Genomic DNA, 16,776 nt, shown 5'->3' on the forward strand with positions numbered 1-16,776 from the left:
ACTAGTAGCCAGTTACTAGTAGCCAACTTTACATGCTTGTCGTAGCCAGCTACTAGTAGCCAGTTACTAGTAGCCAACTTTACATACTTCTCGTAGCCAGCTACTAGTAGCCAGTTACTAGTAGCTAACTTTACATATCTAGCGGAATATATGATTGAACTCTGGTACAGACATTTTAATGTTTAATGCAAAAATTATTAGTTTATAAGATTGTTTATCGCGTTTGTAGTTATTACATGTATGAACTAAGTATTTTCTAGTTCGCACTGGTACAAACGTGGTTACTATGGATAAGCAGTAAAAGTGATGAAAGTGGGAAACGATTATCGATGATACAATATGGGCGCTCAACCCCATATAGTATACTATAGGAAAGATAGCCATTTAATGCTAGCACCTCAATAATTTTGTTTGATGACATGTTAAGCTGCGAATTGATTGATGGCTTGTAAAAACTCCCTTTTACGATAAAGAGTGATGGATCGTTTTCGTGCCAGCACCCAATCGAAGGACCGATCTGAATAACCCGGAGCGGTATTCGAACAAATGTGGCTTAAGGATCCTTGCTCCCCGCACAAGAACAATTAAACATATGGAGACAATGAACAGTATTCAAGATAAAAAGTCCATAAAACAATACAAAATAGGAGCAAAGCAAACAGGGACCTTTAAAATATCAGAGGTGGGATCAGGTGCTAAGAAGGGGTAAGCATCCCCTGCCGACCGGTCATACCCGCCGTGTTCTCCTTGTTATAATCGAGAAATGACGGAAAAATCCGTCGTCAATTCAGTGTTTAAAAAATGGACTAACAATTAGTATGAAAACGTCAGTCAGCATTTGACTCCATTATTAATTGTATTTGCTGACAAGGTCATTGTTTCGACCATAGAACTTAAGAAATGATGACACTATGTATGATATAAACGCATGTGGTGTGAACAATTGAGAAAGTCCAAATTATAACTGTATCTTATCCTAATCATAGCCTTAACGGCTGTTCAATCAGTTTAGAGCTCGCTCCCTGAGTTGGAGTCTCGGCCGCGACTGATCTAATATAAATGGTAGCCACTTTTCCCTCGCTAGGAGCTCGGCATTTTAAAATGAAGGATGCGAGTCCTTCGAATGAAATCTTACAAACCTAGGTTCAATGTCACGTCAACCATTGGTAAGATAAAAGTCCCTCACCAGTACTGTTCAATGACCTAAAGTGCCGATAAAATGGTATGGATTATGAATGAAAAATACTCGAATAGAACTTTAAACAGTCGAACTTTATACAATCGATCAATCTTCTATCCGTAGACGACAAACGTCATTACATGTATATAGTTGTTTCTAATTCTTGGTACTAACCAAAAATTCATTTGTTTTGCAGATTTTTCTGCGCCTTTTTAAAAACTCCTCGACTCACAATCTACTTTCCTGATGCCTGTCTATCTGAGGCACCTGAAGTACAGTGTTCTAGTCTAGCACACCGTTTTTACCCTCTGCCTTTTGAGATAAAGGAACTCCTCGAGTCTGCTAAGACCAGGATCTACGAATTAAAGATTCAAAATAATCGACCATTTCAGGTTGTTTTTTGTATGCTACATCAGGTTTTACAAGTGTTAAATAAAAATTGACGCTCTTGCCTTTCCATAATCACATTTGACTTTCCATTTTTGTTACTCAATATTGTTAAATTGAGAGTTGTTTCACTTACCTGTAATGCATTTTTTTCATTTTAGATGAAAGTTAATGACATCACAAAGGTATATGTAGTATTTGTAGTACTTTGAATTTTCACAGTTTCTTTTGAATTTTTCCGCTCTATCAGATAAATGGCTTCCGTTCCTCAGTATTAAGGTCAGACGATACGTTCCTCAAATATCTGTGTCGTATATTTTTTTTTTATAATGTATGAAAAATATTCAGTCATTTTACATTCGGATTTTAAAGCAGTTTCCTATAAAATCGTCTTTTAAAAAATGAAAAGCTTAAAATTTGGTTTTCGATATAGCAAGTTTTTGTCATCTGTCCGTAATAAAGGAGCCAAGTCTCTTTTTTTGCCATATATACTGCGGGATTCACTTCCGGTTTAGTGGCATGGAGTCAAGGATGAGCTGTCAAGGTGGAAAGAGGGTCATGCAAGGCCGGTAGTCGTCAAGCAGATTGGATTTATTAACCTGAATAAATAGCACAAACACTCCGGATACTGAATTAGTTGCGAAATTTTTCTGAACAAACCCAGATCTATTTGTTTAGGTGGCTCCCCCCCCCCCAAAAAAAACACGTTGCCATCCTGGTGGGGGTTTCTTTTCCGGATTTTTTTGACGATAAAACCTCAGAATATTGTGATCTTTCTATAGAACCCTGGGGATATTTAAGTTCAAAATCGGTAAAAAAAATTTTGAACGTAAATAGCAAATATGCAAATCTACACTTCACCTCGTACTTTTATATTCTTTTCAGCTCAGATACGCCATATAATGCTTTAAGAAGAAAAAGGTTACGTAATAGACAGTTCCATGCCTTGATAAAGTTTAATACGTTTTGACATGATCACTCTTAATAATATAAATATACTATTTTCTGTGAAATACGTTCAAAATGCTTCTTAAAATACAGTTTTGGATTATAGTATTACATATCTTTCTGATTAAAGTACATGTACAGTGTATAATGTGGCATGCAAGTAGACTATGCTGAGATACATGTACATAATGTCTTTCTTGTTTCTTTTTATTTTGATGAATGATGTTGCCAAGGTAACTAAAATCGAAAATTCTGTAAAATTTTATCCAATGCTAATCCTGCAGTTGAACTCTTATTGCAATCTTGCCACAAAAAGAGACTCAATCAATTTTGTATTTCGATGTTTGATTTAGAAAATATATATTTCTTGCAACATTTATAATTACAAGTCTTTATTGAAAGAAATTTTATCAAGATTGATGTCTTATAATATTAATTCTACCTAAATATCAAAATGACGTGGCCACGCGATGTCTTGGATTCAGCTAATTTTTTTCTTACTGAAACTTCAATGAATGAAAAGATTGACTATATGAAAGAAAGCATGGTAGTTTACCCGGTTGCCATGGAAACGGGGCTAAAAGGTATAAATTATAGTGGATATTGCTATTTATCAATAATATCAAGAAAAAAATACAAGGAAAAACTGTTTTTGTGCATATTTTTATGTGCTTGATGACAATCAAAACCATGTAAAAAATAGTATATGTCTCAAAGTTTTTACAATTTCTAATTTTCTGATGCCAAAAAGTGAATAATTAGTCCTCGTTACCTCCTTTGTTAGACTTAATATTTAAAGACTTTGACAAGAGATGTGAAAATCCTAGTAGGGAGATTTAGATTCAAGAAATGTTATTTTGCAAAGATTATTAACAGCATTTATGGGTAAATGAAAAATAAACATTTTATTACACTATAAAGTTGGTCTAAATGTGCTATGTCACTATCCGAGTTATTTCCCTTGTTGGAGCTCTTCGGCATTGAAGAATACAAAATGTGTAAAATGTAAACAAGATGGCAGACAATAAAATCTGCATTTTTTCTTCTTGTTTTGAAACATCTTGTTCAAAAAAATTCTACCTCAGAAACTCAGAATTTGATGAAAAACAGTTAACAAAGTAGGGATAATCTTTAAGAAAAGCCAAAGGGTTGATCTGGACATGATGAGTATTACACGTATAGCTACTCGTAGAATGGGAAATATGAGGAAATCAGGGTGGTATGGGGCGAAGGCCGAGAAGATTTTAACTGTTCCCTACAAGATGTCTTTGAAATAGAGATCGAGAGATACATTTAGCACTAGTGGTGTGGTAGTCCCCCACCAATCCCAATTGCAATGTGTAAGTATTTTTTTATTTATAATTCTATTCAGTTGTCTCATGCACCTGGTAACTGACTGTATATCGAAATATAAGAATAAAAACAAACAAAACCATGAAAACTTGGATGCACAGTTGCACATATTACATGTACATGACACTGAATCATATACTACTGTGAAATATATGTGCCCGTTTTGGGTACCGGTATTTTATTTTCTATAAAATTCAGTATATTTGAAGAACATTGTTTGTATAAATTTATGATTCCAAGCGATAATATGTTTGTGTCCATTCTATTTTAACAAACAGGATTTGTAGAAATCATACCACGAAAATATTAAACCTTTGTCTTTTGACAATGATAACTGAATAGTGCGTTCGAGTTTTTGAAATTTTAACCAATATCAGGACCGTAGAATATTTGAAAGAATTGATAAAAAAGTGTAAATGTAAAATTATGAAAATTAACTCAGTACATGCAAACACACAGATTTACAGCTGCTAATAGTGTTCTAGATCTAAGTACATATACTTTGTCATACTATGTGAAATCATTTTTGGGACCTTGATACAATTAAGTTATTTGCTCTGCAAGGTAATGCATTGTAAAGTAGGTAAAGAAATCTATCCAAGGGTGTTAGAATGTGACAAATCCATTTCATTTGTACTTGGGAGTTCCTATAAATTAGTTAATTGTCATGAAGCACTCTTTATTGACTTTTCTAAGATGCAGCTTTCTGTCTCATAATTTTATTTTACTGATCACTGTTTTTCAGCTATATATTGCAGGCATATCAATCTTGCACACATTTATGAATAGTTTTAGTTTTACAATATTGATCTGTACATATGAGATCATTATGATGATGTTTACTTTACATGTCAATAACATCATATTGTACAAATTAAAAATAGTCACATTAAAGAACAAAATGAATTATACCACATTACATGTAGTATCAATAAAACATGTATGTTTTTATTATAATTAGTTCAAGATATAATAACATTTCATTTACCACTTTAAAAATTAATTGTTGTCAAATTCATTTCTACTCTAGATCTCCGGCAATTTGTTCAAACCGAGAAAAGCTTTAACTGTGTAAATTGAAAAAAAAATGCTTGATGACAACATTGATTCCCCTCCTTTATCAATCATTCCTCATGATTCAGAAAATTTTCAGGATAACATTTAAATATCAGGTACATGTAATATATATTTGATGTTTAGGATTTTAACCCAAACTTTCAAATTAAAAAATAATTTAAATTCACAGATATTTGCAGCCCTTGCAAGATTTTCCTAATGAAGATTCTCAGGATTACAGATCCTTTAGCAAGGGGACCAGACAGGTACATGTATTGTTTATTAAGTTACATGTATTCATGGTGATTGCCATGACAATGCATCAAGGGAGATGATAACGTTTAGAGGTTGAAAATGTATATGTTATATATATAGCGAAATTTTAAGATTCTAGTTTTAAGTTTTTAAAATAATTTTTAATTAATTTTTATCCAAGCTGACCAAAAATTAATGGTATTTTTTTTTTATTTTCATGTGAACAGATAGAAATGACCAGAGCAGAGGACACACAGCCCCCCCCCCCCCCCCTAAAAAAAAGTCACAGTGGACAGGAAGTAATTTTTACATGAAAAATAGAAAGTAGGAATAAGAACAGAAAGAAAAGAAGATCGCTGGTGCAAGATGGATATAGAGAGGGTTTTCTAAAGATCATTACTAAAATCCACAGCAAATTGCAAGGCTGAGCTACTTTTCAAACTTATACAAAAGGACATAAAGAAATTTGATGTAATTCGAGGAAACGAAGCTGACATCAAATGAGAGAATATGAAGGAACAAATTTTAGCGGAATTTTTTTTTAAGCAGATCATCTGTTTTCCTTAGAGAATATGTGTATTCTAAATTGATTCAAAATTGATTTCTTGATTTTCAAAAAATGTCACTGTTTAAGTGGAGCATACATTCCAATGTCATGTTTATTTCTTTTCTATAAAAGCAGTATTATGAAAAGAAGCAGTTTCTTCCCTTTTTATATCCCAATTCTGCAGGAGAGATGGTATACTGATTTATTATATACCCCCACATGGGCTCACAAATTCATAGTTTTATACTGGCAGGCTTCACACAGTATGTCATGTATGATTAGAATATGAATACATTTTAACAAATCTGAGTACAAGATTAATTGTGAAACACTGATTCCCCCATACATGGCAGCTTATGCCATGACTCCCACGAGGTATCCCAAGAAAGGTCCTGTCACAAGGAAAACACCTGTGAAATATGAAAATCTAGTCCAACTTCAAAAGTTGTGGTTAAGGTTAAGGTTTTTTTTTTTAAGTCAGTCAATGTCTAAGGTCAAGGTCAAATGGTTAAAAATATTTATACCCATTAAAAGAACATAATAGTTAAGGTTAACTGATCATCTGAATATGCTGATAAGCAATGTGATAATAAGAATTAATTCCACATATAAGGCCATTTAAAAAAAAATTGTTTGCCTTCCTCCCAACAGACTGACTAAAATTCAAAACTTTTTTTTTACATTGCAAGACAAGATGTTTTTTTTTCTTTTTATCCATCTTATCTCATCAACAAATATTTTGAAATTTTCTGGGAAAAATATTTTTCAACCTACCCACCGAATTAATTATTTTACCATGAGTTGGGAGAGGGCAAAAAAAACATTATAATCAAGATGGTCTTGCTAACTTGTTTTGACATTATATTGTCTGACTTACTTTCATATTTTCATTAGATACTGTCATATCATTTATAAATATGAGTTTGCCTTTTTACTTAAATTATACATTTAAGGGGGCTCTCTACAACGTCACAACAACTTCCGTAAAAACGCCATTTTGATCCCAAATGATCAGATTCAAATTCACTTAACACCGATAAATCACTGAGTCTAACACAACATGCGATACTGTGGATGGAATGGACATTATATCACATCAATTAATACAGTGTATGCCCAATACGTATACTTTCTTTAAAAATGAATTGTTTGTCAATTTATTCAATTTCTACTTATTTAATTATTAAATAATACATTTACAAACTTAATAGAATAAGATTTTTAGATGAGAAAAAAATTATATAAAACATGGCTTGTCCATATGCTAATTCATCATTACGTGTCAAAACGCCATACACTCAGAAATTTTATTTCTCCAATAAGCATATATGCTTTTCAGCAAAATACAACCCCCAAAAATGCAAATTGATAAGATAAGAGTCATATGTATTATCTTCCCATCGACTAGAGGATACTCTGTTCTCGATTTGTATACACCCGAATGAATGGTTATACCCGGTGAAATTTCGCATGACCCAAACGTTTGATCACCATTGATTGTCAGCTGTTTACAAGTATGGGAAACGTGCAGGTTTTAGACGAAGTGTGCATTTGGTTATAGGAATTTCTTTTACCGCTTTTGGCCATTTACCATCTTAACTTGTTTTATTGTATGTAGCACTGAGGATAACACATGCAAGTTGGATAAAAACGGTAAGTAAATCTACCTTCTCAATACCATGAATTCACTAAATACATGTCTTTGTCATTGACTGGAAATGCGATGATTTTCGCTTAAACTCATTGAAAAACAATACATGTACAATACGAACTTCTTTCAATGTCCTTGCGTGACATTTGTTTAATACTTGTGCAAGTAGAGTTTATTTGAAGTTTATATAAAAAAAACAGTACCAAGATATTTGAGTCCACTCCTAAGGCGGATCTCTCACACCTGAATTTTTGTGATGTTTATAAATTTTTGACAGTTTTTCAATTTTTTTCAATTTCTTTTTTTCATTGTTTTTACCCTTTGATATTATATATCTTTTCAGATGGAAGAGGATCCAACCAGCTTTTCTCAAGAAAATGCCGTTTTAGTTTTTCTTTTGTCTATTTTTGTAAATTTAAATAAAAATTATGTTGATTTTATTTTTATCTTTGTAAGTTATTATTTCAATATTTTATAACACTAAACTTTGAAAAGAAATTATCACTGGGCTTTTAAAAATATATATAGGAGAGATTTTAACAAAATAAATAAAATATTTCAAATATTTCTAAAAAATAAATGGAAGTACTTTGGAACCTTATTTTATCGGATATGGGGCCTATTATTAGAAACAAATGCATGCAACAAAAATCAGTTATACTTTATAGGTGTAGAGAGCCCCCTTAAAAAAATAAACAATTGTTTTGAATTTGAACATATTTTAGTGAATAAATCATAGGGATTTGAAACAATTACAGGCCAACAAAAGATTTTTAAGAATTGTTGGAAACTCACTTGTTTTATTTCATATTTAGAATAAAGTAACTAGAAGCCTAGTTTTTTTCCATGGCAACATATTAATTTACCTGTCTCTTAGTTAATTGCAGAAGTTCTATTTAATTATTAAAAAGAAATTTAAATACTTGACGTATATTCATATAACATAACAATTTGTTCAATTTGGTAAAACATGTTCTTAGATGATCCTCTCTGTTATTTGTGATTAATGAAGGGGGGGGTGTCATATAATTTCTAGAAAGCTATACATTTACCTATGATTTTTTTTTATTCTCATAAAACATTAGAATATATAGTTTATTTAATGATACATGGTTACAAATATATCAGTTGTCAAAATGGTGAAAAATTTCATTGAATATGACTAAAAAAAGTCAATTTTGGCAAATTGCCAATTTTCATGCAATAATTTCTAGAAAGTTTTTGATTTACCCATAATTTTTTTTTATTCTCATAAAACCTTAGAATATAGTTTATTTAATGATACATGGTTACAAATATATCAGTTGTCAAAATGGTGAAAAATTTCATTGAATATGACTTTAAGAAGTCAATTTTGGCAAATCGCCAATTTTCATGCAGTAATTTCTAGAAAGTTTTTGATTTACCCATTAATTTTTTTTATTCTCATAAAACCTTAGAATATATACATTTTATTTAATGATACATGGTTATAAATACATCAGTTGTCAAAATGGTAAAAAATTTCATTGAATATGACTAAAAAAGTCAATTTTGGCAAATGCCAATTTTCAATGCAATAATTTCTAGAAAGTTTTTGATTTACCCAATAATTTTTTTTTATTCTCGTAAAACCTTAGAATATATAGTTTATTTAATGAAACATGGTTACAAATATATCAGTTGTCAAAATGGTGAAAAATTTCAATGAATATGACTAAAAAAGACAAATTTGGCAAATTGCCAATTTGCTAACATCCTAAATGCTGCTATGAAAATTTGCTTAATATCCATTCAAATATCTTGAATGAAATTTATTTCTGAGATTTAAGTAATATGAGCTCAGAGAATATAATTTTCATGTGAATTTACACTAATTTATTGAATGTGCACTAATTTAATTTAAAACAGAGCAAAATTTGCTTAATCGGAGGGTTCTAAATATAACATCCTTGTTACCATGGCAACCAAATTGAAAAGTTAGACTTTAAAACATCATATTTATTAAAGATACGCCAATTGTAGTAAATGGTGTGAAATTCAGCTAAACCGGAGACAGGTGTCATGTCCACGCCCCTATTGAAAATTTTGATTTTTATAGAGAATTGATATTAAAATGTTTATTAAATGAATTCAGTCTATTCAGTTATTCACACTTGAATTATCAAAGCATCACTTTTAGGACAGTCACTTCTGTATGAAGAACGTTGACAGGAATGAACTTCTCTTCTACGACTACTTTCATAATATTTAAAGGATTATTCATAGGACTATTTTATACTTATGTTCATTTTAACAAGTAAAAAAAATATTTAAATATTGTACAATTAAACTGCAAAACTGTAGCTCTCCGAGAAAATTGTATTAACAGATAAAATATATTAAAAGACGTTCATCCTAATGTGTTCAGATCAGCGAGCTAAAGATTTGCAGATCTGTACACTCATTATTTTTGTCTTTTCAAGTAGAAAGGTTGCCTGGAATGTTTTGTCTATTTTGTAGAGCAAGACGATTGTGCAGTTTGAAGACGAGTTCATAACAGATAAAGATTATCTTATCTGTAGTTTTGACGATAGGCAGTCGTGGTATAGATATGCTCTTCGACCGGTATGTCTTATTTTTACAATGTAGCTCTCCTGGTCAGAGACCAGAAGAATTTATGCGATAGTAATGCGTCCGTCGTCCGTCCGTCTGTCTGTCTGTAAACAATTTTTTTGAAAATGCTACTACTCCTACAGTTTTGGTCTGATTTCAGTATAACTTTGCACACAAGTAGACTATACTGAGTTACATAATTCTGTGTATCGGTTTTTGATTTCACTGAACGGTGTTGCCGTGGTTACTTAAAATAGAAATTTCTTTTAAAAACATTCAAAATGCTACTCCTCGTACAGTTTTGGTCAGATTTCAGTACAATTTGGCATACAAGAAGACTACATTAAGATAAATAATTATATATAGCGGTTTTTGATTTTGATGAACGGTGTTGCTGCGGTTACTAAAAATAGAAATTTCTGTGAAATTCTTTCAAAATGCTACTCCTCCTGCAGTTTTGGTATGATTGCAATATAACTTTGCACACAAGTAGACTACACTGAGTTACATAATTCTATGTATCGGTTTTTTATTTTGATGAACGGCTTTGCTGTGGTAAGTAAAAATAGGAATTTCTGTAAAAAACATTCAAAATGCTACTCCTCCTACAGTTTTGGTCTGATTTCAGTATAACATGGTACACAAGTAGACTACTTTCAAAATGCTACTTCAAATACAGTTTTAATCTGATAATAATATAATTTGGCATGCGGTTAGACTACACTGAGATACATAATTATCAGTTTTGCGTTTTGTTTTGTTTTTTTGATGATTGATGTTGCCATAGTAATTTAGATTAAAAATTCTGTAAAATTTTATTAAAAGCTACTCCTCCAGTTGTAGTCTTATTGCATTCTTGAAGCAAAAAGAGGATCATTATTCTATTTATTGCTTTTGTAAAGTTTTACGTCCCAACTGCTACTCTCTCTTCCCTTATTATAAGTACAAACCAGTAAGCTACAGTCTCGACAGAGACTTCTGGTTTTCATTATACTTTCATGTTAAGTACTAAAACCTGATTGGTTCAGACGCATTTAACGATCCAAAATGTTACTCACAGCTTTAGCAACACGCTCGACAACGGGTAACATTATAAAATGCTACGTGCTTGCAAATCATGCGCATACTTCTCAACACGTCAGTTGTGCGTTTGAAGCCGCATAAACTTGACGTCAGTAAAGCTGGCGTTCGATGTAGCTTATTTGGGAACAAGCGAGAGACAAAACAAGCTTGCGAGCTCAAGTGCAAAAAATAACACAGCTTGAGACGATAAAGGACTTTTTGAGTATAAAAAAAATTATTAGAAAGTCGGTAAATCATTTTCAAAGATTTCTTATTGAAAAAAATAGGAGCAGGGAGTTTGAAAACTTTTTAAAATGTGTACGTAAAGACGATCAACAATTTTATCTTAGCTGACATCCTAAACCAATCATACACTCAGTAAAATAGAATTTATAATGTGCGCCTGTTTTGGAGGGTACAAGTTGAAATTCAATTGTTACCTTCATAGATAGGCATCATTTATATAATGTATAAACATATTTCCAAATGCTAAGTAATATTTCCTAACCTTGAATGCTGTATTTTGGCATTGGCTTGTCTAAAGAATATAGTTATTGATAATATATTTCATTTTTCCTTTCCAATATACTCTTTCTAGAGAAATGAAAAATTATCATGCGTTCTTCCGAAACTTCCAACACACTGCTTTGTGACAGGAAGACAGGGGAATACAATTGTCAAAGAACAAGCCTTGTCATATTTCCCGGACATAGAAATACATCAGATAAGAAAAGAAAGTTGTTCAATCTATATGCAGGCGGACAAAAGAATACGTATGTCATTTCCACCAGACTGTGTCGATGATAATTGTGAGCTCTATTTAATGGTAAGTTGACCTTTTCAATAAAATTATGACATAGTCTTGCTCTACATGAATGGTTCACTTAATGAACGTGTACGTCACCCATGCATAAAATGTAAACTTTCAGGCAAGCATTGCCCGCCATCCGTCAGTACCGTTTTCAAATGATCTTTCAGGATCACATCCATCCATCGCCGTTTGTTAACATTTCATCACATTTTCGACTAGTTCTCCAGAACCATGGGGTTCTATCTTATTTTCAAGCACCCCTAGATGAAGGGGATTTTAGTTTGATCAAATAATACCCGGTTCCCCTTCAAGAGGCGATAATTAAAAAAAATATTGAAGATTTTGATGACATATTTAAATATCTTCCTAAAGGCCCTTTCACAATTGGCGCACGAGCACTTTACAAGACTTTGCGATCGGAAAATTTAAGCTTCGCACGAGCTATCGCATACGTTGCACGATGTCTCGCCTTTAAGGCCCTTTCACAATTGGCGCACGAGCAGAAGCGACAAAATATTCGTGCGACCGAATAATTTTGGATAGGATCGTAAACTGTTGCCAAAATAATCGCATATGAAAAAAGTGTTCGTGCGAAATTTGCACGATCTAAAGCGACTGTTGTGCATTAAATCTTGCGATATATCTTGCGTCTATATGCGACTGTTGTAGAATGAAAGCGAGTGTTGTAACATGTGATAGGATTGCATGACTGATCAGGTAATCGGACGATTGAACGTGCGACAAAACAATTGGACGTGCGGTGCTCGTGCGCTCATGCATTCCATAGTACGAATGTTCATGCGAGTCAGAGGGTCGGGTATATATACCACCCGTTTCCGACGCTCTTCAGTTGACATAGTTAAGATGCTTATAATTATACACGGTATATATGCCTGTTGCAAAGCATGGCAATTGAAGGTGATAAATCAAGCAATGATAGTAAAACGTTGCAAGATTTCATGAGACATGTTGAGCAACAGTCTCATGGTCGCAAAACACACGCAAAGACAGCTGGATTCATCTTACGATCTTAAAAAATCGTGCATCACTCTTACGAGTACATAAAACGTTGTAAGACGTTCGTACTAATTTTCGTGCGTTGAATTGCGATAATTTTGATCGCATTTGGTCGCGTCTGAATAGTGGGCATGTTGACTATTTTGAGGAGACTTGATGCGACCACTAAAACACATGCAATGAATGCGAGACATCGTGCAACGTATGCGATAGCTCGTGCGTAGCTAAAATTTTCCGATCGCAAAGTCTTGTAAAGTGCTCGTGCGCCAATTGTGAAAGGGCCTTTATAAATCCAATGTGCACAAACTTTCTTCAATAACGATTACAGATGTTTATTGGCCTCCTTTGTCCTGAGTGTAAGATGTTACAAAAACAAAATATATTATGCTATACTTAATTTTAGGGGGTCAGATTGCATAATGTTATACCAAAGATTTTTGTATTCTTTCGAAGTTTTTTCTAGTCTTGTCTGACCCCCTTATAATATGTTTATATTTTTGTTTTGCGTCACTTACTTCAATAAGACATTTTTTCACTTTCACTACTGTTGTTATTTTATTACTAGCTCAGTTGACTTGGCTTCGGTCTTGCATTAATAACAGAGGAACATAAAAATATATGTATTCGTCTTTAGTTTACTGATTATTCTATAAATTTGACAGATAATTCATAAAAAGCCACCAAATTAGTTTATGCAATTTATCCTGTTTATGGTTTATAACAAATATAATATGCAAAAATAAAGTGACGCCAAATTTTAAGACTTAGCGTATACAATAATTATTATAGAATTGACATTTTGCATTAACATTCTTACTCTGGGGGTCTGTGAACAGCATAAAAATGGGGAAATACAATGTACTAGTGCGCATACAAAAATAAACGTGGGTTCTTCCCGGATATACAACTGAACAGAGCAGGAATAACATAAAAATTAAATCAACAAGCACAATTTCCGTGTCACTACATCCAAATTCGATCAAATCATTACCCTGAAGGGTAAGTTCAAGCGAAAGGGCGGGAGTAAAGGAGGCCTTGACATTATGCGAGGACTATTGAGATTGACATAGGCGGCTTCGAGTAATTTAGATCAATTAGAGCAGATTCTTTAAACTATATTTATTACAATTTTATTTCACAATCAAATGTAAATGTAAGAAATCACTGTCAAATTTGCTGGGTATGCCAGGGACATTCATTAATCACTATCAATTTTAAATTTATACTTACACTTGTATGATGTATGAAAACTAAATAAAGCCATTATTTTCAGATGGACTTGCCCGAGAGACAGATTTGTCCATTTATTCATGTATATATCACAAAGTCCACCGGTCGCCCCGTTGAAATCAGTTTGCCAATAGTTTATCAAGGTCATCATGCTTACAGTTATCGTACTTGAAAATCAATGATACCAATTTTAGCAATAAACATGTGAAATGAATTTAAATATTTATTTGATAATATTTACTCTTTAGGATCCAAGAATACAGAGAATTTGATTATTACCAGGGAAGGAAACGGTGAATGGATGACCTTGAACTCTTTGTTGAAATTAGATGCTGCCGGATATACATTTGAGACTTCCATTATTAAATCAAAGTATAAGTTTCTATCTCTTTAATTGTAAAATAAGGATTCAAACTTTTTTTTATATACAATGTGTGTAAATTCTCATCTTTTGCAGCGTACCAACAGCATTTGGAATAAAAGAAGCTGTGTTGCCTTGGGTATGTCGTTAAATATTTTCATCTGATTTTTTTTTTCGAAGCATAAATATAATAAAAATGTATACAATCTAGGGATTGGCAATGGTTAATTAGTTAAGTCAAATTGGTCAAATAAATTGTAACCATTACAATTTTATCTAATAATTATCTCTCTAGATAATATACATTTATATACTTTTTTTAAAACTGAACAACACCCAAACTAAGTAAATAAAGGATACAAAGACCCAGTGCCATCATTCATAAAATGGATTATAAGGGAAAAAAAAAGATTTTTATAGAATTATCAATAATTCAACCATTACAAGTACTTTCTCTTTAAATTATGAAATTTTATCATAAATTTTACCTTTGAAAAATATTGTGTTACCAGTTGGGTGCATTGCTTGCTTTTCAGTAGCTTTACACAAAATTTAAGAATATAAATATCAAATTAAAACAAGGTATAGTAAGACCACTTTGTATTTAAAAACCATGGAATACTCGGGATAAGATTTATTGTTAGTGATAGTGGTATCATTTGCACTTTGTCCAAAAATACTGCATGTTTTGCACACCACAAATAATTCATGTATGCTACACTAGAAAAATATTATACAATAAACATTGAAAATATGTAAATTTTTATTAAAAGAATATAGATTTTGCCCAACAAAATGCAGTGACGTTGTGCACGGTGTTGGTGTCAGTTTCGGTATCGTCAAAATGACGTAATTTTATGCGAAGGTTTAGAAAATTAATCTGACGTTACTCTTCTGCTAGCACTTTTTATGAAGGAAAAATAAAAACCCAGTAATACCTCCTATTATATATATTGCAGTTCATTGAAAACACATGTATAATTAAATTATTTGCCCTTTTGCATGCATATTGCGGGAGGAAAATATAAGCATGATTTGCCTCATTTAAAAAACTTCGTAGAAATAACAAAACTTGTTCGACATCGCATTTTAAATTTACATGCTTTGTTTTATTTAAGGTCAGACGCAACATTCCTCAAAAATATATAATATTTTCTAAGAATTTGTTATTGAAGTTTAGGTACCTATACATGTTTTCCTCACAAAACATTTGGGTACCTTACCAGGCATTTGGCCAAGATACCATAGGGTCATATTTCTTATTTAGCCCTTATGGGTAATTTTTTAAATGGCATATATCACAATTTTTGTGTACTTATATTTAAAAACATTTCGAAAACAATGTAGAAATCAGAGGAGAATGACAAATATGAATAATTTCTATATAAAACCAAGATATACAAAACATTTATTTGAGGAATGTGTCGTCTGACCTTAATTGTGATAAATTCAAAACAATTCCATATTATATCAGTAGGTCCTAGAACCTGTTCTTTGTTTTAGGTACATTTTGTGATTGTATATATGTTGCTTATACAGCACTGAATTATATTTTTAATTCAAAGTCCATATTCCCAACCCATCTTCAACCCCTACCCTCACACAGGCCCTTTAATACTGAGTATTTTTTGGTTGTAGATCTAACTATTTCAAATAATTCAGTTAAAAAAAAAAAGATAGGAAACGAACCTAGAATTAACCCGCCCCTTCCCTCATTTAAAGTTGTCATTGAAAAGGATTTTCAATGTGGTGCAGTTTCGAAGTTTTGTATTTCTTAAAAAGTTGTTTTATTTAACAAAAATAGAAAATATATATCATTACACGTCATAATAAAAAATGTCAAAATATTGATGTATGTCTTTTCTTTTTTTAGAGTTGGGGGGGGGGGGGGGAGGGGTGTATTTATACGCATATCTTGTTTAACTTATTATGAGGTCCATTCGGCAAACCTTGGGGTGATTCCTGTGTTCAAACTATATCAGATGTATGTCAAATTAGATGAGGTACATGTATGAATCGGCCGAAGTGTGCCGAGCATGATGAAGTATTTTAAACGATGCTATCGGGTTAATGACAAAATGAAATTATAATATGCTACTAAAGAAATCTGATACTTAATGTAAATCACACCCTCCAACACCCCCCCCCCACACCCCCCCCCACCCCCCGCTCAATACTGCATGGACTACCGAATGTAAACTGCCCGTTTTGAAAGCTTTGTCAACATCAAATATAAAGTTGAGACACTTTGTTGTCAGGGAATTCAAATTTGAAAGCATATCCTAAATTTTATAAATTTTGGATTGTGACATTTTTCTCGATTTTTTTAAAATTCAAATTATGG

The 16,776-nt window shown here is 32.2% G+C and overlaps 1 protein-coding gene across 1 annotated transcript in view; it reads left to right on the top strand.

Annotated features, from left to right (window-relative positions):
* Positions 1 to 14,571, top strand: part of LOC134229377 (polycystin-2-like) — a gene marked incomplete at its 3' end in the record, with an annotated part of 39,461 nt that extends 24,890 nt beyond the window's left edge. The window contains exons 10-16 of the mRNA XM_062711120.1: positions 1,377 to 1,572; positions 1,729 to 1,752; positions 9,859 to 9,963; positions 11,612 to 11,839; positions 14,115 to 14,214; positions 14,320 to 14,443; positions 14,529 to 14,571. Of these exons, the coding sequence (XP_062567104.1) occupies positions 1,377 to 1,572; positions 1,729 to 1,752; positions 9,859 to 9,963; positions 11,612 to 11,839; positions 14,115 to 14,214; positions 14,320 to 14,443; positions 14,529 to 14,571 (820 nt within the window). The remainder of the gene's footprint in view (positions 1 to 1,376; positions 1,573 to 1,728; positions 1,753 to 9,858; positions 9,964 to 11,611; positions 11,840 to 14,114; positions 14,215 to 14,319; positions 14,444 to 14,528) is intronic.
* Between the last annotated feature and the right edge of the window lie 2,205 nt (positions 14,572 to 16,776).

This window comes from Saccostrea cucullata, unplaced genomic scaffold (genome assembly GCF_032062105.1).
Source record: "Saccostrea cucullata isolate Sc308-1 unplaced genomic scaffold, CSIRO_AGI_Scuc_v1 ctg4708, whole genome shotgun sequence".
Lineage (NCBI taxonomy): Eukaryota > Metazoa > Mollusca > Bivalvia > Ostreida > Ostreidae > Saccostrea > Saccostrea cuccullata.